The sequence below is a fragment of the Lonchura striata genome, chromosome 24 (genome assembly GCF_050655825.1).
Source record: "Lonchura striata isolate lonStrDom1 chromosome 24, ASM5065582v1, whole genome shotgun sequence".
Lineage (NCBI taxonomy): Eukaryota > Metazoa > Chordata > Aves > Passeriformes > Estrildidae > Lonchura > Lonchura striata.
The window spans coordinates 9,180,604-9,206,145 of NC_140726.1; the positions used below are offsets into that span (position 1 = coordinate 9,180,604).

The window sequence follows — 25,542 nt, forward strand, 5'->3', positions numbered from 1 at the left end:
TGCTTTATTCCTCGCTTCCCCAGCACAATCTCGGCCCCTTCCAGCTCAGTGTGCTCCAGGTCCCGTAGTGTTAATGCAATTGGCACCTTGAAAATAATCCTAGAGCTAGAGGTGATGGTGTCACCTCCTGGTTGTGATCTCAGAGGTGCTGGCAAAGGAGCAGTATTTGCAGTCTCTGCCAGCAGCAGGATGATGCACATGGAAATCATAAATACTGAAAAAAAGGCATTTGATGCATTTGGAATCTTCAATATTAGGAAGAAATTCCTTTTCTGTGAGTGTGTGGCTGTTGCTTTTGATATGTTTTGAACATCCAGCTAGTTTGACTTTGGTGTAGAAAAGATCCAACGCTTACAGGTTTAGGAACATATCTGTGCATCAGAGCCCAGAATCCCATATTCCTAAATGGAGCTGATGCACATGGAGAGCAGCAGTGATTCCTCCCATCCTCTGTGTCAGTTCAGATTTGGTGTGGTGATCCCAGAGTGACATTAGCGCTCCTGCAGCCCTCTGGTGTGAGCGGAGCTGCACACAACGTACGTGCACGCTGCAGCTCCCGTGCATGCCGGCGCCGCTGCAGAGCCCTGCTCCTCCCTGCAGTGTGGGCAGGATGCGGAGCAGGAGCCCAGCACGGAGCCACCACCACACTGCTGGGCTGAGTGAAAGGGATTGTTATACGGGATGACAGATTCCTCTGGAGCTTGTTGCTGTTTGCAGAAGGGAAGCCAAGACATTGGTGCTTAATATCTTCCAGAAGTCCTTGGCTTTAACCCTTAGGGAGCCTCAGGAAACCCTCTGGAAGCCGGTGCAAAGGCTCCCTGTGGCTCTGGCAGCTTCTCCCAGGCAACCAGCAGCAGGATGAGAGGACGTGATAGCCCCAGGCTGTGCCAGGGAAGGTCAGGTTGGACATCAGGAGGAATTTCTTCACAGAAGGGGTCATTGAACATTGGCAGGGACTGCCCAGCGAGGTTTGGAGTGCCCATCCCTGGAGATGTCCAAGGAGTGCCTGGATGTGGCACTCAGCTCTGGGCTGGATGACAAGGTGGGGATTGGTACAAGTTGGACTCGATGCTCCTGGAGGTCTTTTCCAGCCCAAATGATTCTGTGGTTGTGCTGCACGTCCTGGTGCAGTGCCAGGTGTTTTCCCAGGATGCAGTTTACAGCAGGAGGATTTCTGTGGTGCACGGCAGGCTGGGGAGCCCAGCCAAGGGCGCTCCTGCTGCGTGTGTTGGTTTTGTCATTAAAAAATACCCATTTGCTGTCATTGCAAAATAGCTACTCTCAACTTGTGCTGCAGTGCTGGGTGCTCCATAGGGCTTAGACAGGAGTGAGGTGAGATATTTCCTCTCAGGAGACCTCTCAGTCCAAGTAGTGTTCTTTGCAGGATAAGCATTGCTTAAAAAAATCCAAACCCTAACAGTGTGTTCTCAACACATCAGTTCGTGCACACCAGCTTCTAAATTTCCTTATTTCTGAGCTTTATGTTATTTTATAATCCAGTAATTCAAACCTGCCTCTGACTGTACACTCTGTACCTGAAATGCACTATTTTCCCCTGTCACTTGAATTTTTAGGTCACGACTGAATTAGAGCAAAATGACAATCCAGGGAACCTTGTATAACACTTTCAAAACCTGCTTGCTGTAATATCCTGGCAGCTTTTTAAAGATTTGTCATGATGTTTGAGCCAGGCCTTTCCCATGAAACCTGGCAGGTCGACTCCGTGTCCCGTGGCCCCTCTGCTCTCGGGGATGGTCTCTGCTGGGGCTCTGTTCCACAGCAGCATTCCTGATGCATCTCCTGCTGTCACAGATTTCTTCCTCCATGCAAATACATTTCCAAAACTCTGCTGCTAAGCAACTCTCTCCGAGGCTGGAGAGTAAGGCATGAGGAGCAGCTGAGGGAGCTGGGGGGGCTCAGCCTGGAGAAAAGGAGGCTCAGGGGGGACCCTCTGATTCTCTACAGATTCCTGACAGCTATTGGAAGGAATAGGTGGAATCCCTGGAGGTGTTCAAGGAAGGACTGGACGTGGCACTCAGTGCTCTGGGCTGGTGACAAGGTGGGATCAGGCACAGGTTGGATTCAGTGATCTCAGAGGACTTTTCCAACATCACTGATTCTGGGATTCCTTAAATGATTCAGTGGCAATCTCGGGAGAGGTTTGGAAGCAGAATCCTGCACCGAGGTCAGTTGCAGTGTTCAGCTGACATCTCCTGGAATAATACTGACAAATGGGTATTCAAGGTGTTGGTAAGCTGAGCTGGGTTTGTCTCACAGGATGTTTTAGGCCGTGGTGTTTAAATTGAGGGGAGAACAATTAAGTGAGTGGCTTGAACGGGTGACCTGGACTGGAAGGGGACCAAGGTGGGCAAGTGTCCTCCCAGAATTTGATTCTCCTCTTGGCTTTGCTCGCCTGCAGGTGGCTGGGAGGCCGAGCTGTAGCTCAAGCAGGAGTGCAGTCAGGCCTGAGCAGAACTGCAGCGTTCCCATCTGCTGTCACCGGGGCTGGAGCTGAGCCTCCTTGGCCAAAGTCGAGCTTACGTGACCGGGCTCTGCTTTTTCACATCACATTTGTTAGTTAACCAGTTTGCAGTGATTTAAATGCACCTCCATGAGCTTCTGCACTAGTTCAAGTGCATTCAAAAACCGGTTTTAATTATCAAGTGCAGTCTTTGTGTAGTAAGTGCCAAGAGTGCTTTTAATTTGCATGGAAGCCATGGAGGTAGTGCTGCAGACTGTCAGCAGTCGTGCCTGCACCACAGCCGTGTTCAGGGCTCAGCCTTCGCTCCTTCTGCTCAGCATTGTCCTGCTACATCCCACTAGAATTCCTGCTACTGCTACAAGCAGGAGCTTTTACAACCTGCCTTTTACTTCAGCCTCTTCTCCTTTGGCCTAAGCTGATTTTTAATACTTGTTCTTAGATATTCTGCTTTTATGTTCCAGGTATGGAGGAGTTTGATGAACTGACCTCCCAGGCACAGAGCTTTTGGTGCCTGCTCTCTGTGGATGGAGAAGTGGACGTGTTTCAGGGTGGCAGTGCTCACTGTAGACTGGCATTTGTCCGTGTGGTTTGCTCTCTTCCCTCACCAGGATAAATAATTTTCCATGCCACCTCTAATTCACGTTCTGACTCCTGTGAAGTTCTCAGCCTTGCATCTGGGAAACATTACAGGAATTTTACAAGGCTTCTGAACTAAAAACAAATTACTGGCATAAATGCCAGCTGAAGCTGTTGGGGCTGGAGGGGTTTTCTGCTGTAACAGAGTGTGAAATGAAGCCAGGGGGGTCAGTGGGAATGCAGACAGGGCACGGTGTGAAGTTGGTGGGATTCAGCAGACAGGAATGATGTGGCTATCCCGTGCTGTGTTTGAGGTGGTTAGGTGTGGCTACCTGCAGTCTGCTGTGCTGAGACTTGCTCTGCCTTCGGCTCAATCCCGTGGAGTCTCTTGCTGTAGCCCAAGAAAAAAAAGGCAGCACTGGCAGGGACCAGGAGATGCAGTATCTGACCAGAACTTTAAAAAGCTCTGGAAATCTTGTCATTAAGAAGGATAAGGGCTAGAAGTAGATGTGGTGTAGCTTAAGGGATTCCTGTTCTTAAGCTGTGCATGGCTGACCTCCTTGGTCGTTGCTTGGTCCTCTGAGTCCTGCTCAGCCTGAGGCTCAGGGAACTTGCTGAGCAGCCATCAGGTTTTGTGGGGCTGTGTGGTAATTCCGTGCAGCCTGGATACACTCTTCCCAGCCCTGTGTGGAGTACTGTGGCCTCTCCTTGTGCTCGGCCTCTTCCCAGGTCTGTGTTTGCAGCCCGAGGTGATGATTCACGAGCTCGCCCTCGCAGCACCTCCCGTTTGCAGCAGGAGGCTCTTCGTGCACCAGGATGGTTTGTTTATCTAATTGGCATCTCCAGCTCCCTTTCCTGTGCCTTTCCCTGCAATCCCAAAGCCCTTGATGCTGTTCAGCATGCTCTGATGTAGTGTGTGTCAGCCAGGGCAGGTAACTCCGAGTCTCTGTTGTTCCCCGCTGTTGCCCCAGGTGATGAAATAATGAGGAGAAGCTCTCCAGGAGGGTTTGGGACCTGGCACCCAGGTGAGTGTGACAAGTAGAGCTCTGGCAATGTGACCAAGCTTTCTCGTGGCTGGCTGGATGTTATTTACACAGCTACGCTGTGGCTGAACATGACAGAATTTACCTGTCATCCCGTGCAGCTTCCAGAATGGGAAAGAGTTTGCATTTGGGATTAAATCACCATTGAACTGGCACTGAGGCTGCTGTGTGAAGCAGCAAAAGTCAGGTGGGGAGCACTTACACCTCTCAGGCCTTTTTGATGGCTTCTGTTGGAAAAGAGAAGCTGCAGCTACTGGCACAGGCTAATCCAGGACTGGGAAAGGAGGAATGCAGCACAGATAAAGGCTGGGATCCTTGGGGGTGCTCTAGATGAGCTTCCTGTGACATTTGTGAGCTGCTGTACATGCCCTGAAATGATGAGATTTCCTTACCTGGGTGTAGCTGGTTCTCTGAGCCGTGGATGTGAATGTGGGGTTTGTGCTTTGGCCACTGAAGTCCCAGCTGTGCTCCCTCTGGGACAAGGAAAGGTCGTGGCAGAGCACGGCACTCACACAAGCCGGCATTAACATTGCAGCCGGCCAAGAGGATTTGGGTGTATTGACTTTTCTCGTAACACCAGCAGTATTTTCTTCACCTTGTGCAAGACACAAGTCCCTGCATTGATTGTGCAGAGGGATGTGGACAAGGTAGAACTAACTTCCTTCCTGAGCAAATGCAGCTTCTCTGAGCACATCTTCGTCCACAGTTTCCTGCTTTCATTTGCTGCCAATATTTGCATTTGTGCCACCTCCAAAAGCCACAGATGTTGCTGCAGACTGGCCTAGTTTTATTAGCTGTATCACTTTGACATAGGTAGGTTCTGCTGGGTGGTTAACTCCGAGGAGGAGATGCCCCTGTGTTACCCACGAGCTTGCCAAGAGAAGTCTGAGAATCGGCAGTGTCAGCACTTCCTTTTTGTCAAGCTCTTTCTTATGGCTGAAAACTGTACAAATTGCCTATTTGCATGGAGGGAGCTCACTTTTGGTGACCCCAAACACACCAGCAGGCTCGTGCTGACAGCTTGTCCCTGGAACATGTGCCTCTGCCATCGCAGCGTCCATACGAAGCACGGCGTTGCTGTGCAGTGACATCAACCCAGCAGAGCTCCCGAGAAGGACACGACCCGCAGGAGCCTGGAGCTGACGCTGTGTTTTTATCACAGCCCTGTGTCCATATGTCAGCTGAGTGCCTCTGCCTGTGGCTCATATACATATCTCCAGTGTGTGCTTCCTTATCCCTCTGGCTTTCCCCTTTCTCCGTTGTAATTCTGGTCCCTGCTGCTGGAGTTCTCCTGTGCAGCTCTGGTATCTGCTTACAGGAGTGATTTTTACCCCTCCGGCAGCTGCTTAATCCAAACAGGCCGTGTTCCCGAGCTTCCCAAGTGTTTGTGGCAGGCAGGAACAGCTGGAAGAGTTGCTCCCTGTCAGCCCCTCTGACAGCTCACGTTGTCAGCCCAGGAGGGCTGTGTTGGACAGGGAGAACGGGCTCCTTTGCAACTGCAAATTCAGGAGGAATTTGGGTGGATGAGCCTTCTGCAGGCTTATTCATTTATTCCAGAGACCCTCTGGTGACAGCTCTCCATGTGGCTGCAGTCTGCCCTGTGCCCTCGGGGTGACACAGGAGCTGCAGGGACATCTCCGCCATGGCAGAGGACACCAGGCAGTGTTTACTGAGCGTTTTCCAGGAGGAATCTGGAGCAGGAGGACTCCCCGGGACAGTTCTAGGAAATGCCTTGCTCCCAAATAAACATGTTGATTTTCTCAATGCAGTCGGTTTGCCGGTGCCATCTGTTGGCTCCCATTCCATGGAGGAGACCCGTGCTGATTTGCAGGAATGCCACTGCCATAATTACACTTTTACAGTGAGCACTGATCACACTGAGCACATGGGCTCCTTTTGGAAGAAGTGGAGGTTCCTGATTTTCACTCAGGCCACTGCAGAAACAAGTGAATTAAAAAGGAAAAGGTGATTTCTTTATGGAACAATCACTCGTGCAAGAAATTTTATTTGTCATTGGATTATAATTGGATCCAAGCAGATGCGTGGCATGAAGGAGCAGATTTTAGCCCAGGCCAGGGTCTCTGGCTTGTTCCTTTGTTCACAGCACAGGAATAAAAGGAAGCAGTGTCCCATGGCCCCTTTCCACTGAAAACAGACCGTGCTTCCACCTCTTTCTCTCCCAGAGCCTTTGCAAGTGGCTGGAGCAGTGCAGGGCACAGTGGCTGTCCTCTCCCTGCCCATCCGCCTGGGCACCCAGCAGTTCACTTCCCTTCCTCTTGGCAGGGCACTGTGGATTCAAGGAAGTCTGTCTGGATTGTTATCCACACTCAGCTGAGAAACAAGATGTCCATATAAATTTTAACTCCTGCTAGCTGATACTCTCTCCTATTCCAAACCCTGTGCTTTGCTTCAGATCCCCTCACCTTGGCATATTTAGCTCTGCTTGCTGCCAGATTTGAAAATCTGGTATCTCAGAGCAAAATAGGAATTTATAATGCTGTTTGTGTTACAGTTTGAGAACTTCAGGAGAAACCTGTGATTTGAGAGGAGGAGTTGTCAAGGCTTTGTGTGCTGGGCTGAGGGAAGTGGCTGGTGCCCAGGGCAGAGGGGCAGCCTGGGCTCCTCCCCAGGAGCTCACATCTCTGAGCATTCCGGGGTGACTGAAGGCACCTTGGCCTGACACGTGCCTTCCATCCCTCCTGACTTCCCACGGGATGCAGAGGGGTGTGCTGCTACCAGGGATTTCTGGGTGCTCCCCTCGGCCTTCCAGAGTTCCGTACCCCTCCTTCCATTCCCCAGCTGCCCCTTCTGCTTCCGTGTGGTTGGAATTTCCACTCCTCCCCACAAGGCTTTTCCTAGCATGCACATACACTCGGCACAGCTTTAGGATCACAGGAATTACAGAGCAGTGTTCAGCTGAGGTGCAGCAGAAGAAAAATCCGGAAAAACAATGAAGGAGCCACCTGCAACCTGCAGCTGTCACTTTGAACGCCTTACCCGCTCTCCACCAATTGTTTTTAATAACTTGTCATTTCTCCCAAGTAACAATTCCTTCCCCAAATTACTAGTGCAAGTTTTACTTGGATGCAAGAAGGAATAAATGAACTGTTTACAAGTGGCGGGAACATTTTGTTAATTGGTAGCAGCATGCATGCTCCAGGCTTGGCATTTATCCTCCTGCCTGTAAGCTTCATTAACTTCTGATAAAAGAATAGTTAATTTCTCAGACTCCTTTTTTAGAGTATTTCATTGTTGGAGAATTTAGATCATGGTTTTCTTCCACTTCTGCTTGTGCCTGAATTTCTGCTTTACTTAATGAAGTTTAGTCTTCCTCTCTATTTTATGTGATGTTTGTAAGCATGAGGGAATGCAGTTGATTTTGGGGTTTATTTTAATTGAAACTGATTATTTTTGCACAAATAATTTTTTATATATATATATATATATATATATATATATACACACACACACACACACATATATATATATTTGGAGGCAGGGCAGTTACCGCCCTGACAGGGATTTTATCATAAACTATGAAGGTTAGCATTCATGTGCTTTAGATTTTTCCCTTAAAGATCCTTTTGTTTGGTTGTTTTTTTCCAATTTATAGTCTCTGATAAATAAATAATTAATAAAATAAAGGGCTGAATTCATTGTGGCCATCCCTTGAGCTTTAGATGGAGTCGGTGTGGCTGGTGCGACACAAGGACCTCAGCCAGGCCCTTTTCTGTTGAAATCCCAAGTCATCTTTTGAGGGAAAATACTAGCCAGCTAGGAAATTTAGGAATGGAGAAACCAACCTGATCTGTTCTGGAAAACCTTTAAACCAGTCCTTCCCTCTGGAAAAGTAGTGATTCTCCAAAAGAGCCCAAAGAGCAGAGCTCTGGAACAGAGCAACTGCAGAGCCCGGGGTGGAAGATCAGCCCCATCCCTGACATTCCCTGCATGTCCCTGCTGCCCAGGCAGGGGGGATTTCCTACTTCCACCCTCGTGGGGTCCTGAGGAAACTCTGCATTTCCTGAAACTGGAGCACGAGGTGGTTTCCCCAGAATTTTTCAGGAGATTTTTGCCTTTCATGTTGCATCAGTTGCTGGAGGCATTTGTGTGGAATGAACACTTTCGGAAGAAACCCCCTTCAGGTCTCTCCTCTGTGTAACTGCTGGGGGTGGGTTTGGGGCTGAGCTCGGGATGAGGTCCTTCTCAAGGAGAACATCTCCTGGGTGCTGTTGGTGTGGCTTTGCTCCCCATCCAGGTATTGTGTGTCTTGTGGGTGTGGAGTTTCGCTCTGCGCGTGTAAATCCCGCAGCGTCACAGGGAGACAGGGGAGCTGGCAGCCTGGTCCTTCCTGCCCCCGGTTATCAGGGAAAACCAGAGGAATTCAGTTCTGTTGTGTCTGGCCCTACTGACCAAGCTGGGTGCAATCAGATGCTCTACATACCTTGAACTCGGCTGAGAGTGTCAGCTCGAGCCATATAATTAAGCTGGGAAATGAGAGTTCCTTAGAGCAAATATAGAGCTGAGAATGAGTAAGGAGCTTAGGAATACTCCAGATCTGTGGATTTTCATTTACGTCTCTGGGCCTGAAAATGACTCATGTCTCTGGGTAGACATCTTGGCTTTGCTCTCAGAGGAAGCGTCTCTTAGCTTTTATGTGTATTTATGCTCAAGCTTTACAAAAGCCCGTTCTTGCAGGAAAACCTTGGGCGAAAAGCATGTGGAGAGCGCTTCCCAATCCCCCTCTGGCTCTCTCAGCTTTCCCAGCCCTCTGCTGAGCGCTGTGCTCGGCTCCCTGCGGCGTGGATCCCGCGCTGGGCTGGTCCCGGGGCTCTGCACCCCGTTAATCACGGCCCCGGTGCCTGGCAGCCCCGGCTGCCGTTTCACCTCCTCGTGCCTCGGCTCCAGCCCCGCTGCTGCCAGCAGCTCCCAGCGCCGAGTGCCAGACCTGGCTGCCGTTCAGCTCCCGCTCCTGCTGTAGGAAGCGTGCTCGGTGACTTGGAAGGCTGGAAGCGTTCCTGCGCTCTGAATTAAAGGTTTCAAATGAAAGAAACGGCTTATTGTACTTGGGTGCCTTTTCGGGATTCTGCTGGGTTCTGCTCACATGCAGGGCGGTTATTGCTCTGGCAGGGATTTGGTCATAAAATATGGGGCTTAATTTTCATGTGCTTCAGATTGTTCCCTTAAAGAAAGATTCCCTTGAAGGATCTGAAGCTGCTTTTGTTTGGTTGTGTGTGTGCCTGTGAGAGCATCCCTTAGCCCTGCCCGTGGGGCTGGCACTGGGAGAGGGACATGTGTTTGGGTCGTGTGCCCCTGTGGGTTTGTGTCCGTGGTCGTGGCACGCTGCTGTGCACAGAGCACTTGTCCTTGTCCCCACTGAGCTCTGGGGTCTGGGACAAGCCAAGCATTTCTGTGTCAGATCTTTCTGGCCGCGCATCCTCAGCGGTTTTTGTGGCAGTGCTGCTTTGCATGCCCTTCCCCAGGCCTTTGCATGATCCTGCAGCCTTCTTGGGCAGGACTTGTGTAAATGAGGCTCCCCAGTAAAGCAAGCAGGAGATTTGTAGAAGCAGTTCTTTTCCCAGGGAGAGCCTGCTGGGGGATGGTAGCTCATCCCACAAATCCTGAGGCTGGAGCTACTCACTCACGGGGTGTTTCATGGTGGGGAGGAAGATACTAAAGGCTGAAATTTGATTTAGAAGCAGCAGGGCAGATGTTCCTCTGCCAGGCAGAGTAGTTTTTTCTCTCAGCTGTTTCCTCCATCAAGATTTCACTCTGCCTTTTCTCTCCTGTTCATCTCAGTGTTCCAGAAAAGATTCCCATCCTTGTTGTCTGTGTGTGGATGAAACAGGGTGCCCAGTGGGCTTGAGGATAGGTGATTCTTAGTACAGCAGTGTCTCCACATTTGGAGTCTGGTGGTTCTGCAGTCCATGCCCAAAGGAGCTGGGAGCACCAGGGAGGTGGAGGGAAAATCTTGGAGACTGGAGAGCAGCTGACTGGAAGCACTTAGACTTGTTTAAACTCCATTAGTGTAGCGTTACAGAGCACTTCTGGTTTAAAACAGATAAATAAACACCTCAGTTGTTAGAAGCCTGACACTACCCCTCATTCCCATCCCTGCTGGGGTTATTCAGCCCTGGTGCAGGGAGCTGCTGTGTGGGTAATGCAGCTGGGTCAGTAACTTCTCCTCTGTTTCCCCTCTGCCAGGTTGCAATAAAGATCATTGATAAGACTCAGTTGGATGAAGAGAACTTGAAGAAGATATTTAGAGAAGTCCAGATCATGAAGATGCTTTGCCACCCACATATCATCAGGTTGTACCAGGTAGGAGCATTCTGCCGTGGAGTTCCCATCCCTTGACTCCACACTGTGCAGTAGCACTTCCTCCAGAGCTGTCCCTCCATTCCTGCCACATGGAACTAGGAAAGCCCTTTATGTTTACTGGGTCTCAAAGTGCTTTGGTTGCAGGGGCAGGGGGAAAGTGTAGCTAATCCTTCTCTTTTCTGGGACATGCTTCCGCTGTGGGCTGGCCTCCTGCCACTTGTTTATGGCCATTGTGTGCTTCTCAGTTTCCCAGTTGAAACCGGATGCAGGTTCCCCTTCTCATTTGAAGGGAGGGAGTAAATCTCACCCGGGAGCAGGACTGAGCTCTCCTCTCCCTGCCCAGCTCCCTCTGGCCCCCAGGCCCTCAGCCTTTTCCTGGAAGGGGATCAATACTGCCAGCAGACCTGCTTTGAATATTGTTTACAGACTTTTTTTTCCAGCTTGTTTGATGTTTTTTTGTCTGCAAACAAAACCCTTGGAGGCAGAAGCCACATGGTCTGCCCTTTACACAGGTAGATGGTTGTGACTCTCTGTGAGGAGGGTGCAGCAGAGTGATGGGAGCAGAGGAATAAAGGACTCTGTTTCTGATCTGTTCTTGAGAGATATGAACATTTATTTGGACTCCAAAGAGTTAAAACTGAGTAGCAGTGATGGAGGTTAATGTTTAGCTCCTTTGGCCAAACCATGTGTGAGATGCTTATGGGGACTGTGGCACTTTCAAGGTACCCAGGGAGTGCTTCTTTGCAAACTTACTCCTTAAACCTTTTTTCTGAGCCAAAAAACCTTTTCAAACCTGTTCCATTCCATCTAAAGCGTTTGGTGTGATGCTGAAGAGGTGACACTTGGGGCTTGGCTTTGTTTAGGGTGGGAGAAGAGCAGGGCAGCAGCCCTGAGAAGTCTCCCAGGCTGCTGGAACACAAGACCTCCGAGCAAATGCTAATGGGAGGGACAACAGACCAGGAGGAGGAAAGTGCAGGTGAAGTGTAATGTGTGGTTACAGATTTAGTGTTTGAAACTCGCTGTTTCATCCTTACTGTCCCCAGTTCCTGTCCATCCCTGCACATGGCTCTGGGAAGCACGGGCAGGTTATAGGTTGGATTTGATGAAAGCAGTTCTGTGCGTTACAGAAGGAATAAAGGTGGGTTTAGAGCTATTTCTCGTTGCACTCTGCAGTCTCCTTATGTGTCACTTCTCTGTCCTTGTGTGCAGGTTATGGAGACGGAGCGGATGATTTATCTGGTGACTGAGTATGCCAGTGGAGGGGAAATATTTGGTAAGTACATTTATTGCATTCTTTAATCAGATAATGCACTTGGTCAACTACAGCAAACTGAAAATAGCCACCACACTCTCTTGTTTCAGCCGAGAGGTGCCCTTCAGCCTGCAAACTTTCCATTGACAAGAGGAGTAAAGGAATAAATGAGACCAACTCAATGGAAAAATAGCCCCCATAACCCCTGTTTCTTCTTTGGGTTTCATTGACAGGTGGTGCTGCTCCTCTTTCGTGCTCACTTTGGGATTAAAGATGTTGGAAATAGTCATGCAGTTGGATTTTAGTGTTGCTGAGTGCTTTGCTTCCCAGCAAGTTATATGAACCTTGTTGATGATAGTGGAACTCTTGGGATGTGTCAGCAGCTTTCAAAGAAACAGGCAGTCCTGCAGTTCTGGAGGGTTTTGTGCTCAAAACCATGTATTGTCTTTTCTTTTTGATATCTGATGTTATCTTAGCAAGCATTGGTTGCATTCCTTCCAAGCACCATTGTCCCAGAGAGTTTTGGCTGAGTGTTCTTGACCACAAGAGCTGTTCTTGAAAGGGAAAGAAGTATCTGTGCAGCACAACTGAAAGAACCATGGGCTGATTTATTCATTTGTCTGGTGAACAATAGCAAAACTTATAGAAACAGGAATTTACTTATACACTGGGATTTTGTGCTGAGTGACAGAGCTTGAATTTTGCAACATTGGTCTGTACTGGCTTTGCCAATATGAGCCTCCAAAAAGGGGGAAAATCCTGTGTGCTTGAATTAGCTTCAGTTAAGGAAGTGAGGACAGTCACACATGGTCTGTCAGCTCCTAGGAACACTCCCCCTGTCCTCATCAGCCATGCAGAAGATTCACTTTTGATTTTACTTCTCATTTCTGTGGAGGAGAAGCTGAGTTGTAGTAAAAGACGAAGCTTTTGGTGAAGCAAGAGAAGCCCCAGATTAAGGAAAATAAAAGCTGAAAAGTGCTGGTTTCCAGCCACTACAAACTGCCACCAGTTCCTCAGTACCTCTGTAGATGGTTGCCATGGCTTCTTGTCAATATTGTCCATGTCCTTTGGGTTTCTCCCTCAGAAGGTGACAGCCGAAGGGGAAGCAAGTGACAGCTGATGTTTGGGAAGTGTGGATTGCCTGGTGAAAAACTGACTTGCTGAGCCTTCCAGTTGTTTATTCAAATGTGAATCACGGTGCTGGACACACTCAGCAGTTCCAAACGCTTGTGAAATTCACCTTCCCATGCACAGCAAAATCACCTGCACGTGTCCTGGAGTTGGCTTGGATGTGTATCACCACAGAAAAGTATAAATTTCTTTTTACTTTTTCTCCCTCTTCTGTTGAATTTGGCAGGGATGGGCTCATCTTTTTTTAAATCCAGAGCTATGTGCAAGCTCACATACAAACTTGGAATGAATTCTCTGGTTACAAAAATAGCCTTCTGCGTGAGTCGAAGTGAAAACCTAATTGCTTTCTGAAAGATTTTCTGCTGTAGTAAATTCAGCTCATTAGCATGGCTAATTTCCATGTTGCTGCCCAGCATTTTATCCTCTCTGATAGCTGGGAGCAGCCAGCTCTGTAATAGTGTGAGGCTTCTGCAGACCCAAGCCAGGAGGTCATGCCTCTACCCAGTTTTGAGAATTTTGGGGCACTGCCCTCAGTGCGAGAGCAGAGAGGGGAAAACTCAAGTCTCAGCTTTTTGTATTCAGAGTTTCCTGAGGAGCCATTAAGACTTTGTTCTAGCAGCGGAAGCAATTTGCAGGGAGGAAACAGGAGCCCATTCTGGGGAGGTTTCCTTGCAGTCCTTGCATCTCCAGCACTGAAGGGTCTCCCATCCGTGTGTGGTGGGGACGAAGTCGATGGCAGCGTGGGCAGCCAGGCTCTCCCCTTGGGTAGAACCTCACCTGCACGGTGCCTCCTCCCAGCGCTGTCCCTCCTGGGGCAGCTGGGCGTGTTGGGAAGGGCTGGATGTGCTGCAGGGATGGCGTGTGAGCCCTGCAGCCGCTGGGAAGGGCTGGATGTGCTGCAGGGATGGCGTGTGAGGTGTGGGGGCCCTGCAGCCGCTGGCACCGTGCCTCTCGCTGGGCACTGGGGGTTCTCTGTGAAATGGGCCTGTGCTGAGTCTCTTCAATCTTTTTTTTTTGGTCATGTCTTAACACCTGCATGACAAATGCAGGCTTCAAAATGTACTGCTGGAGGGTAAAGGGGGCTGACAGCTGTGGTTTTCTGGATTCCAAATGCCATGGGGCATTTGAGTGCAGCCCCACAGAACCAGAGTTGCAGCATTGTGCCGTTGTGAGCCGCCGGTTTTTGTGAGGAGCACAGATTGCTCCTCTGGTGCTTTCAGACCTTCCCAAGGCTTAACCAGTACCAAAGAGCTGTCAGTGTTTCCCAGGCAGTGCTGGAGGCCAGTTTTTCGGCTGCAGGAGCCGTGGTTCCTTGCATGGCCATGGTCAGGCCGGGCTGCTGTGTCTGGCCTGGCCCTGCCCGTGCGAACCCCGCAGGGATCCCGGCTCAGCACCTGGGAGGGCTGCACCAGCCCTGGGTCCAGAGTTCCAGGAAAGGGCTGAGCGGCGGCCAGGCTGTGCCCTGAGAGTCTTTGATTCATCTCTTACTGGAAAGGGTTTGATAATTCACTTTGTTTGCGTAGCGGCGCGCAGGGACCAGGGACAGGCCTTGGGTTTGCTGTGGGTTTGAGCAGCCAAATGTAAATTGTTATTTTTGTCCTTGTCCGTGTTTTGCGTGTGGTTGGGTCGCTGGTTTGACATTATGAAGAAATGAATGTTGCCTTTTAAACATAGGGTGGTCTCTACTCCAGGTCCCTCGAGTGTCCTTCTTTTGAGGTCAGATAGAATATAGTCTAAAAATCTGGTTTGCTTTCAGCTGTTCACTATGAAAACTGTAAATAATCTCCAGTCCTCACTGGTGGAATATGAGTTCTTGGTTGATTATAAAAAAAAAATCACAGGAAATTTAGAAAATTATCATCTGGTTGATGTGGTTACCACGTCTGCCCTGTCTCCCCACCGCCCGCCCGCTTGTCCTGAGCACTGTGAGCCTGAACTGCGCAGACACATTAAACAATGTTGTGGTGCCTGTCTCCAGAAGGTCAGACTGCTTCTGACATCACAAGGTCACCAAATTCACTGGAAATGTGACTTAATCCCCCACACAGAGGAGATGTGAAGCTTCATCAGCGTTTGTTTTCCAGTCAGAAAACAGCTTAAAAGCACAAGGCGTCTGTCCAGAGGCAGGGAGTGGAAACTTGTGTGTCAGTGCTCTCTGAACCAAAGGTGATTTTTCCCCAGTGTAGGGCTGGATTGTTTTTTAACTCAGAGAGCAGCGTCAGGTGCTTCATGTAAGTACAGGGAGCAGTGACTGATGTCAGGAGGGGCTGTGCAATGAAATGATGCATTCCTTCCCCTCTGGAAGGCACCCAGAGGAGCATCACTGTGCAGAGCAGCATGGTGACACCGGCACAGCCCAGCCAGGCCCTGGGTGCTCTGGCATGCTCAGAGCAGGGTGCCGGCTCCCAGCTCAGCACTCAGGTCAGCTCTGCAACCTCCACTGCATGGGAGGTTTGTGCAGACTAAGCTCTCAATGGTTAATTTTGGCATGCAGTTGCCCTTGGTGGTATGTGAAGTATTCTGTAGCCTCATTGTTTGTGTCCTTCCTCTGGAGCTGGTGCAGAAATGTCAGTGGGCTCGGAGCGCGGTGCCTACGTGCAGAGCCTGGGCCTCTGCTCCCAGTTCTTCATCAAAACTGAAATTTCACACCCAACCGAAAAAGAGCTGTTTGCAGCCTAAGCAGAACTGGCTGGGCAGAGGGGCAGCAGAGTGTTCTGGGTGAGGGGCATGGGGCAGGGGGTGCCCCAAGTGCCAGCACTGAACGCAGGTGTCACCGGCTGTGCCGGGACTGGTGAACTTGGTGTGGGCAGAAATACACTTAGGAAAGCCTTGCAGAAAAACACCTGCTGCAGTAGCTGGGTTTGCTTTCTTGCCTGCAGGAGAATTGCTGAAATATTTTGGAAATTGTTGCGAGATTGGAGCCTTGTACTTAGTTTCGTGGGCACTTGCTGTATGGACAGGCTGGCTCCCAAATCCCAGCGAGCAGAAGGTGTGAATGACCTTGTTTAGGAGCTGAGCTATTACCTGTTGATCAGTGGCTTAAATTGGAGCAGCCCTTGCTGTGCTCTGCTATCAGTCTCCTTAGAGTAACAGATTTACGACCGTGCAAATGCCTTCATGAAATACGATGGGGCAATTTGAGATGGTGACTTTGCTTTGCCCAGCAAGTGAGCTGAGGGTCAGATTTGGCTTGGTGATGGTTTTCCTTCTCCAGCCCTGGTTCAGATTTGCTTACAGAATAAGTTTATCCGATGAACAGTTAATTGACAAGTTCTTTGGAAAACACCTCGAGTCTGTTGCACAACATGAGTGGGCAAAGGCAGAAGTGGGTTGCTGTGCAGTCAGGAGCAGCACAACTGCTTTGATGGATCTTGGTAATTAGTATTTACTGTGAGTCAATTATGTCACAGGTATTTTAATGAATGGGTGACTGGGGAAAAACACAACCACCTCCTGAGAAACCTGAACAAGTGATTTATTGTTATTATTTTCAAGAACAGATATCTGTATTGAACCCCCTGTTTAATGGAGTTTAGGGAGGGATGTGAATAATTTCTGCCTAATTTTGGCCAGAGATGTTTTGAGGCCAACTCGATGGCCTGACCAAGGAGCTACAACCTCCTGAAGTGAGGCTTCGTTTCTCTGCCCTTTCTGCTGCCTGTCTCCTGCCTGTCCCTCCCTACTTGTGGGACAGTGACAAGTGGCTTCTGTGAGCCTGGGGCTTCCAGGTTTTAAGTGGATTGAACTTCAGCTGGGTCACTGCTGTGTGCCTGCCTTTGTGATCTCTTGGAGAGGCTTTTCCTGTCCGAGTGTGCGGTGCTGGCTTCCAAGGAAAGCCCAGCTGGCAACAACCACTACCTTTGAGAGAGAGTAGAGGCTTTCAGCAAAATATTTGGGAGTGCTCAGGTTTCCGTAGTGGAGGCCAGCTCCATTTCTGTAATGAAATGCTTTCTTGGATTTCACAAGGATGTTGTTGCATCGATGCAGAGAGAGGGAGGATGTTAAATCCCTCCTGCAGTGGTGGTGGCTGTGCTGGCTGGAGAGCTGAGGTGAGCAGCTGCTTGTGACTACCTGGGAGCTCGCTGGGTCCAGCAGGAGTTACCTTCGAGGCATGTTAGACCATAGACAGGTTTCCTGTAAAAAACCAGGGGAAGGAAGGATGCCACGTGGCCAGGAAGCTGCACCTCTCGAGGTGATGTGGTACAGGGCTTGGGTCTGACTGAGGGCAAAGGCTGGAAAAGCTTCATTTTTATTTTCATGCAGAAAAAAATCTTAAAACCTTTACCCTTGTGTACAGAACAGTTCTGATTTTCCAGGCATCCCCTCAGCTGTCCTCTATATAAAATTAACTCCAAAGCCTTTCCCTCAGAGACAGCCCAGGTGAGGAACCAGTGGTGTGCCCGATCCCTGCCTGTGCCTCTCCCATGTGGGCTGCTGGAGCTGGAAACCACGCTGTGCCCACATTGCTCCCAGTCCCCAGCTCTCTCCAGGAGCACGAGAAGCCCCGTGTCCATAACCCTGTGTTCTCCTTCACCTCACAGATCACCTCGTGGCCCACGGGCGCATGGCCGAGAAGGAAGCCCGGAGAAAGTTCAAGCAAATTGTGGCTGCTGTCAACTTCTGTCACTGTCGTAACATAGTCCACAGGGATCTGAAGGCAGAAAATCTCCTCCTGGATGCAAACCTGAACATCAAAATAGCAGGTGAGCTAAGCTGAGCGGTGTGGGAGGAAGGCAGCTGCTTTCAGGAGTTAATAAATGTAGGCACTGGCTGCTTCCAGGTATTCAGGGAGAAGGAAACGCGGTGCAGCTAAAGGAAGCTTTGGATTTCTGTGTGGCCTGCTGCCCAGAGCTGGAACTGCCAGGTTGTAGCCAGGAGATTTATACCTCCCTTCAAGTAGTGCAAAGTAAAAGAAGAAGGAAAAAAAGGCAGGTTTGGTTTCCCAGGCTGCAGACACTGCGGCGTTCACTCCTCTGGCTGGTGGGTGAGACAGTACCCCAAAACTGACCTTGTTCTGAGTTGCTGCTGGTTCGGGGCTCCTTCAGAGCAGGTCAGGCTAGGTGAGAGCAGGAATGGCAAAGCAGGGGTGACAAGGTGGATGGTGGAGCAGTGAAGGGGAAACTGCGCTCCTGGAATCGTTCTCGATGTGGTGTGACAGAGCCAGAGTGGCCTCAGTGCTCTGGGGCTTTATTCCCTGCAGGGAGAGAAGCTGAAGCAGCTGAGCACACAGGCCCTCGCTGCCTGCTCCCAGAGTTTTGCAGGGCAGTGGATTTTTTTGTCACTAACTGCCCTTACAGAGAGCTTCCTCCGTGGGCATTTCTGTCCTGACCTAACCCATGCATGTCTGTAATCCTCTGAGCAGGAGACTGAGCCTTGGCTCATCTCTGGGGGCCACTGGCTTGACTTTATTTGCCTTGGTGGGATTATGACTAATTGAACCAACAAGACTTAACACTTAAGAGTTAGGCTCAATCCTCGTGGATCCTTTCCAACTCAGAATATTCTGTGATTCTGCTCTGGTCATCTCATTTCACGGGCTTTGGAAGTGGTAGATCTTGTACTCAGCATTTAATCCTCCCAGAGCCTAGAGCACAGCACAGCACCTTTAGAAACACTTGGTTGCTCCCTGGGAAGTCTCCCAGCAGACATCCTGGGTCAGATTGTTGTCTTTTGCAAGGGTTTGTAACTTGTTTTTTTTTATTTTAAGTGCTGAGGGCTACAAAACTTTTCAGTCTGAGCAATTTTACTTCTGGGAGGTGGGAAATACTCCTCTGTCTAGATAGCAGATAGCATCTTGAAGAAAGGAAGCAGTCTAGCTCGTTGTTGCTGTTTTCTTGTGTACCATCCAGAGGTGTTAGATTAGAATTCAACTCTCGGTTTGTGGTAAAATCATCAGTAATTTTCTTACTCTTCCCTCGCACTCCATCTGTGAGGAGTGAGTGGGGAAGGAATAGGAAGAAGAGATGGACTTCATGGACTTCCCTCTGGTGCTTAACAGTGTGAACCATGTCCTCCTTGGCACAGGGGTGATAACCTGCCCCTCACTGTTCTGGGAGCAGGAGATAAGTGACAGAGGCATCGCTGGTGAAGCAGGAGAGCAGCTCCTCGGAGCTGTGGAGGGGCTGTGGAGCTCAGGGAGAGGCTGCTGGAGAGGTCTCTGAGCAGCACTTTCTGGTGTTCCATGCAAAGGCTGCACTAATGGTTTGAGGCCATCTTGTGTTCACGGCAAAAATCCACTCTGTGTGCAGGGGAAGGGTGTTTGCCTGGCAAACAGCGAGAAGTTAAAAACTAACCCAGGTGGAAACTGGAATTCAGCTGGATTTGCTGCAGAAATGCCCACATGAGCAGGCTGAGAAGCTCTGGAAATTGTGGAAACCTTTTTTTATCTAAGGGAGTTGGAAACTATTTTCCTTCCAAATCTGTGCTCCCAGAATGACTCCAGGAGATAGTCCCCACCCTGGTGGTGGCAGTGTTTGCCTTGGCAGGAAGATCCTGTAGTGCTTTGAAAAGTAGCCTGGAAAAGCTGATTTATGGTATAGGATTTTCCAAGTATTAAGTTTTCTCCCTACAACTTGACACCAGTTCTTCCATTGTTTCAAGAGAAGAAAAAAAAAACCAAAAAAAAAGTGATAGCACCAGATCTGCTTCACACCAGACCTCCCAGGAGCAATGCTATAGAAATGCACACACCAGTTACATTGGTGGAGAACCAGCTGCAGCTTCACTTACTGGGCCAAACTGTGTCAAACTTTGAAGCTTTTCAGACTCCTCATCAGTGCAGGTTTTCTGGCACTTTCTGCCTGGCATCCATTTGCAGTTTTAAATCCCTTGCCTGGCATTGCGGTCAGCCTGCAGCCCGGGGTGGGCAGTGCTGCTGCTCTCAGTGCTGCTCACTGGCAGGGTGGGCAGTGCTGCTGCTCTCACTGCTGCTCACTGGCAGGGTGGGCAGTGCTGCTGCTCTCACTGCTGCTCACTGTTTGGGTTGCTTTGTGATTGATTGCTGCCTCGCCGTTTTTCCGTAAACAGCCAGATCCCGGTGCTGTGACCCTCGCTCTCATTTTTCCCATGGATGCTTTTTCTCCAGTGTACCTTCTGAGAGTCTGAGTCAGTAGCTGCTGGCACTGCATCCCCTGTGCTCCCAGCCGGAGAGTTCAGCCAGGAGTTGATGATTGCTAAACACCCCGGCCTTCCCGGGTATGGTTTCGCAGAGGAATCTGATCTATGCATCGCTCTGCATTCGTCTGCAGGAGTCAGCTGCTCCTTCCCCTCCTGAGGATGAAATCCCTGTAGGGCAGAGACTGAAGCCACTCCCTGAGCTCCACTCCAAGGAAACTTGAGGGACTGGACCCACTGTTTTGTACCAGAGATGTTTGTTTTAAATATTTTCCCTGTATCACATCATCGTGACTCACCTTGCTGTTCAAAAATGCCTCTTTCCCTCTGCATCTGTTTGTGGAATGTGACCTGATTGCTCCCTGAGGATTTGAGAGCATCTCCTTGGCCATAGATTTTAAGAAAGTTTATTTAAGTTGTAATTTGTGTTTTTGTTTGGTTTAGATTTTGAGCTTAGCTGCTCCAGGGTTTTCAAGTCCTCCCGTGAACTTTCTTTGGGTTTTTAAAGCGCTGCTGTTTTCCCCAGCCTTGAGCTCAGCCCCACAGCGCAGGTGGGACGTGGAGGCCGTTCCCAGCCTGGGAGCAGTGTCCTGGAGAGGATCTGCTGGCTCCAGCTCCCCACAGAGCCCGGCAGGGTTGGGCACAGCAGCATCCCTGCCCTTGGAGAGAGGCTCCACCCGAGAGCCGGGGCAGCGCGGGGCGAGCGCAGAGCCTGCGACCCGCTGCCCCCTCGGAACAGAGCCTGCATTTCCCCTTCTCCCACCTCCTCCCCCTGTCCAGAAGAGCTGTGAATCCCTGCATGGATTTCAGCACCATGAGGAAGGGGTGAAGTTTCCCGGCCGCCCAATCTGCAGGAAGCAGAGGAGGGTGCAGGCAGCAGCTGTTGCGTGTCTGTTCCGAGGCTGTGGTGCTGCCAGCTGGCATGGCACGGCCCTGGAATGGCATGGAATGGCACAGCCCTGGAATGGCACAGCCCTGCCCCTGCTGCTGACACTCGCTGTGACCTGTGCAGCAGAGTGGGGAGCACCTCGAGCCTCTCACCTGAGCAGGGCTGGGCCTGCTCCCGGCTGTGCACTCCTTGGAAAATATAGGCGGTTCACCAGGTGCTCAAAGCCCACCTGTGTACTTACAAGGACAAATAAAAGTAACTAAACTAGGATAACTTGTTCAATATATGGGAAGTGCCAAAATTCCACCGTCAGAAGGAGTTTATGTCTAAACCTGCTACAAATGCTGTGTGTTGGGAAATACATCCAGTGCTGCAGGGTTTATTGTTGGCTCCGGTGGCCGTAACTCAGGCACTTGTTACACATCCTGCTTGGAACGTGAGACAGCAGCTCAAAGCTTGCAGAGGTGGAAAAGACAATTGTGCAGCTGTGTGCTATTTCCCTGGAATTGTCCTCCAAAGGCTGACTGGAGGTTTAGATGGCTTCACTGCCAACAGTAAAAACCCAACGGGCGTGTAAGTGCCTTGTTTTGATTCCACGGTGCCTTTAAAGAACATTTACCATCTCTGCTCTGTTTGGAGGTGGGGTTGGAGCAGCCTGGTGTGTGTACTCCAGGTGTTTCCACAGAACAGCCTGCGTTAAGTATTCTCCACATGCATAAATCATCTCCACAGTGAGAATTTCCTCCCTGCAAAGGGACAGGGAGAAGGAATTCAGCTGTGTCCCCCTGGAGCTGAGCTGGCAGGAGCAGTGCCAGGTGGTCTGCTGGGTTCTGCAGATGCTGTGCAAAAGAGGAGAGGAGTCACCTGAAATTAGGTCATGGAAAATCCTGTAAGGAGAGCAGCAAGAGGGAGCACAGACTCACCAGTTAGTGCATTCTGGGGAGTGCTGGTGGGATTTTCTTGCCTCTGGCACAGAGCTGTTGGCATCACTGGTGATCCTCACTTAGAAGTAGGTGTGGAAGTGGTAATGAATTGGTAATTAACTGGTAGTATTGGGTAATCTTGAATGTGTTAGAAAAAACATGTGGACACCTCTGAACAGCTCTCTGGGACTGTGGTTGCTTCAATTCAATTGAGAAGAAAAAAAGGAAGGAAACTTCTTTCTTTTTATGAGCACCAGCTCCCTTCTCTTAGATCCAGACTGGTTTCCTTGCCCTTTGCAGTGCAGGTCCCAGCTGTGAGCCAGGGGGAGGCAGATTAATTAACAGGGAATGCCATTAGTGCCCACATAAGCTAATGGTTGGCTGGCTGCGAGGTGAAGACCTTTCTGTTTGAGGTTTTGTTATTTGCTCTTGGTGAAGGATTTGACTGTTGGTAGAGCTGCCCACCATGACCCTGTAGTGCTTTCTGGAAAAATCAAAATTCCCATTCTTTTTCCCTTTGCACTCTGTCCTTGCTGGCACTGCCCAGAGCTCAGGGCACCAGGGAGGCTTGGAGTCACCTCCCCTGGAGGTGTCCAAGGAAAGATGGACATGGTATTCAGTACTCTGAGCTGGTGACAAGGTGAGGATCGGGCACTGGTTGGACTTGATGACCTGGAGGTCTTTTCTAACCTCAGTGATTCCATTTGCAGTGTCCGTGTACAAGTTACCCATTACAGGATGGTATGTGACCTTACCAGACTCAGCAAGTTACTGAAATACCATTTGTTCAGAACACTTGGAGTGAATCACACTCCTCTCATCGCTTCTCTTTGTTCTTTCAGATTTTGGGTTCAGCAACATCTTCACCCCTGGCCAGCTCCTTAAAACCTGGTGTGGGAGTCCTCCCTATGCTGCTCCAGAGCTCTTTGAAGGCAAGGAGTACGATGGGCCAAAGGTTGATATTTGGGTATGTAATGAGCCTCTTTCTCTCTGACTTTGATCTGATTTTTGCTCTGTTTGTTTGGCTTTGCTTCCTGAGTTCTCAGTCCATGTCTTGGAGAAAATCCCTGACACAGCAAAAAAGAGTTTTCCAAAGAAACGCTTCCAGAGCTGCGTTCTGGCTACTACATCCTGTATTTTCCCTGTGGGGAGGTGCCAGAAGCGTGCAGGGCCCAGAGCTGGATTCCCGTCCCGCCTGGCGTTGCTGACTGGGTTTGTTTTGGGTGCAGAGCCTCGGCGTGGTGCTGTACGTGCTGGTGTGCGGGGCCCTGCCCTTCGACGGGAGCACCCTGCAGAACCTGCGCGCGCGGGTGCTCAGCGGCAAATTCCGCATCCCCTTCTTCATGTCCACGGGTAAGGGGCACTCGGGTTTGCACTACACCTCCCTCGGTTTTAGCTTTTTACAGCATTATGGGGCAGGAATTTCCAGCAACAGCCCCGTCAGAGATGAGCGTTTGTGTCCTGCTGCTGCAAGAACACTTTAATAATAAATCTGGAGTGTGAAAAGTGTGATTAATTTCCATATTGATCAGCTTAACAAAGAGTCATGTGTAGGTACTTGGTTGCCTGCTGTCAGGTTAAGGAACAATTTTGCATGGTGTTTCCCAGCTGAAGATCTCCTTGCTTGCTGTCTTATCTGGGGAAGAAGTTCTCTCCATGCAGAAATTTCTGCTAAAACATGGAGCTTTCAAAGCAAGCTTAGATCCCAGCCTAAACAGGAGAGCCTCAGCAGTCCCTCTTGGTGACAGCACATGTGGAATGCCATGGCACAGCTGTGGAGTGGAGAACATTCTGTGGGTCCTTTGCTGTCAACCTCCCAAAGCCACTCACATCAAGCTGGGGAGGGACAGGGTGACAGGGCTCTGCGTAGCCAGGGTGGTTTCCCTCCTTCCTAGTGCAGGGAACCAATGTCTGCAGCAGTGAGGCACGCTGGGGACCCAGCAGGTGTGAAGTGCAGAGGAGGAGCACTGTTCCTGTGAGTTACTTCCCAGAGGGGAGCTTGGAAAGGCAGCGCTGCAGCAGCCGTGCCCCTGCCCGCGGGTGACCCAGCCTCTCTTCCCTGGCAGAGTGTGAACACCTGATCCGCCACATGCTGGTGCTGGACCCGAGCAAGAGGCTCTCCATGGAGCAGATCTGCAAGCACAAGTGGATGAAGCTGGGGGAGGCTGATGCAGAGTTCGACAGGGTGAGCAGCAGCGAGCAGGGTCTGCTCAGTGACTCAAACAGGCTCTGGGCACGTGGTGCTGCAGTGTTGATTCTGCTCCTTGGGAACACTCATTCCCAGGCATGGCCTTTCCTTTTCTCTGTCTCCTGGCCCTGCTTTCTGCATCACTCCTTATCTGTGTACATTTTTGTATCTTCCCCCGTGGTCCTGGGAGCTTGGGGCAGTGGATTTTCTATCGGTTGCCATCAGACCTCGCGCCAGCTGCAGCCAGAGCGCGGTGCTTGGGCTCTTGGGAGCGCTGTGACTCATCAGTGTGCCTTTGGGAATGTCAGCTCTGACGGTGTGCCTGTGCCCTCACAGCTGATAGCAGAGTGTCAGCACCTGAAGACTGAGAGGCAGCTGGAGCCACTGAACGAGGACGTGCTGCTGGCCATGGCGGACATGGGGCTGGACAAGGAGCGCACGGTGCAGGTGAGGCCTGGCGTGTCCTGCCTGCTGCTCCTGCCCATCTCTGGCTGTGTTTGGTGGCGGCTGAGCAGCCCCAGCACAGTATAAAATGGATTTATCAGTGCCCAGGAGGGAGTGACAGCTCTGCTTTGCCTTGCAGTCGCTGCGAGCCGACGCCTACGATCACTACAGCGCGATCTACAGCCTGCTCTGCGACCGCCTCAAGAGGCACAAGAACCTGCGCATTGCGCCCGCGCCCAGCATCCCCCGCACCGTCACCTTCCCCACCTCGGCCAACATCCAGGTGCACCCCCTTTGCCAGTGTTCTTCCAGCCCTGCAAGGCCAGCCAGTCCCTTCCCTGCCAAACTCAGACTCGCTCGTGGGTGTGCACACCCTGGCTGGAGTGTCAAAATGTTCCTCAGCTGAGAATTTGGTGTGTGTTTAGGGTGCCCTAATCCTGAGGTTAGCAACACTTTGTGCATTGGTTAAACATCCTTCAGAGAGTCTTCTGCTTGCTTAGTGGCATGGGGGAAGGAACTGAGGGAGTTATTGGGAGCTGGAGTCCCCAGCCCAGGGCTGCTGTGTGATGCTTCCTCCCCACTTTGTGCTGCTGATGCAGCAATGAGCTCTTGCTTTGGGAGAGACCAGGTCATAAGGGAAGCAGAAGAGATGCTGACCCTGCCTGAACAGAAGGAAGGGGGGGTAAACGAGGCAACCTCTTGAGAATAAACCGCTCTTCACTGGCTCCAGGGTCACCTTTCTGTTCCAGGTGCTTAGGGCTGGTGTTAATCCAGCAGTATTTGTAAAACAATGCTGTGTTTGTGTCTTCTGATCCTTCTCTCTCCACTCAGCAGACAGAACAGACAGGCAACACCATGAACATCAATGTGCCCCAAGTCCAGCTCATCAACCCTGAGAACCAAATTGTGGAGGTGAGGTACATCCCCATGACCCCTGCAAGCTCTTTTTCTGGCTCACATCTTTTTCCTTTGATCCTCATGTTACATTTCAACATCTCCAATGTTTGTCCTGCCCAGACTGATGGAACAATGAACTTGGATAGTGATGAAGGGGAGGAACCATCACCCGAGGCTCTGGTCCGCTACCTCTCTATGAGGAGGCACACAGTGGGAGTAGCTGACCCACGGTGAGTTCTGTGGTCCAACCTGGACATTCACTCCCAGGAGGTGACTTTGGTCCTTC

At 50.5% G+C, this 25,542-nt stretch overlaps 1 protein-coding gene across 6 annotated transcripts in view; it reads left to right on the top strand.

Annotated features, from left to right (window-relative positions):
• The window catches only part of SIK3 (SIK family kinase 3), a 69,295-nt gene that overhangs the window by 25,361 nt on the left and 18,392 nt on the right, over positions 1 to 25,542 (top strand). For 2 of the 6 annotated variants that reach the window (XM_021530025.3, XM_021530026.3), the window contains exons 2-11: positions 10,303 to 10,419; positions 11,629 to 11,692; positions 17,344 to 17,505; positions 22,570 to 22,694; positions 22,957 to 23,080; positions 23,794 to 23,912; positions 24,252 to 24,362; positions 24,499 to 24,642; positions 25,191 to 25,271; positions 25,377 to 25,486. In XM_021530025.3, coding sequence (XP_021385700.2) covers positions 10,303 to 10,419; positions 11,629 to 11,692; positions 17,344 to 17,505; positions 22,570 to 22,694; positions 22,957 to 23,080; positions 23,794 to 23,912; positions 24,252 to 24,362; positions 24,499 to 24,642; positions 25,191 to 25,271; positions 25,377 to 25,486 — 1,157 coding nt within the window. Of the gene's footprint in view, positions 1 to 10,302; positions 10,420 to 10,859; positions 10,932 to 11,303; positions 11,396 to 11,628; positions 11,693 to 17,343; positions 17,506 to 22,569; positions 22,695 to 22,956; positions 23,081 to 23,793; positions 23,913 to 24,251; positions 24,363 to 24,498; positions 24,643 to 25,190; positions 25,272 to 25,376; positions 25,487 to 25,542 lie in introns of those variants that run through there. The other 4 variants (XM_021530027.3, XM_021530028.3, XM_085560299.1 and 1 more) reach the window with 3 other exon arrangements.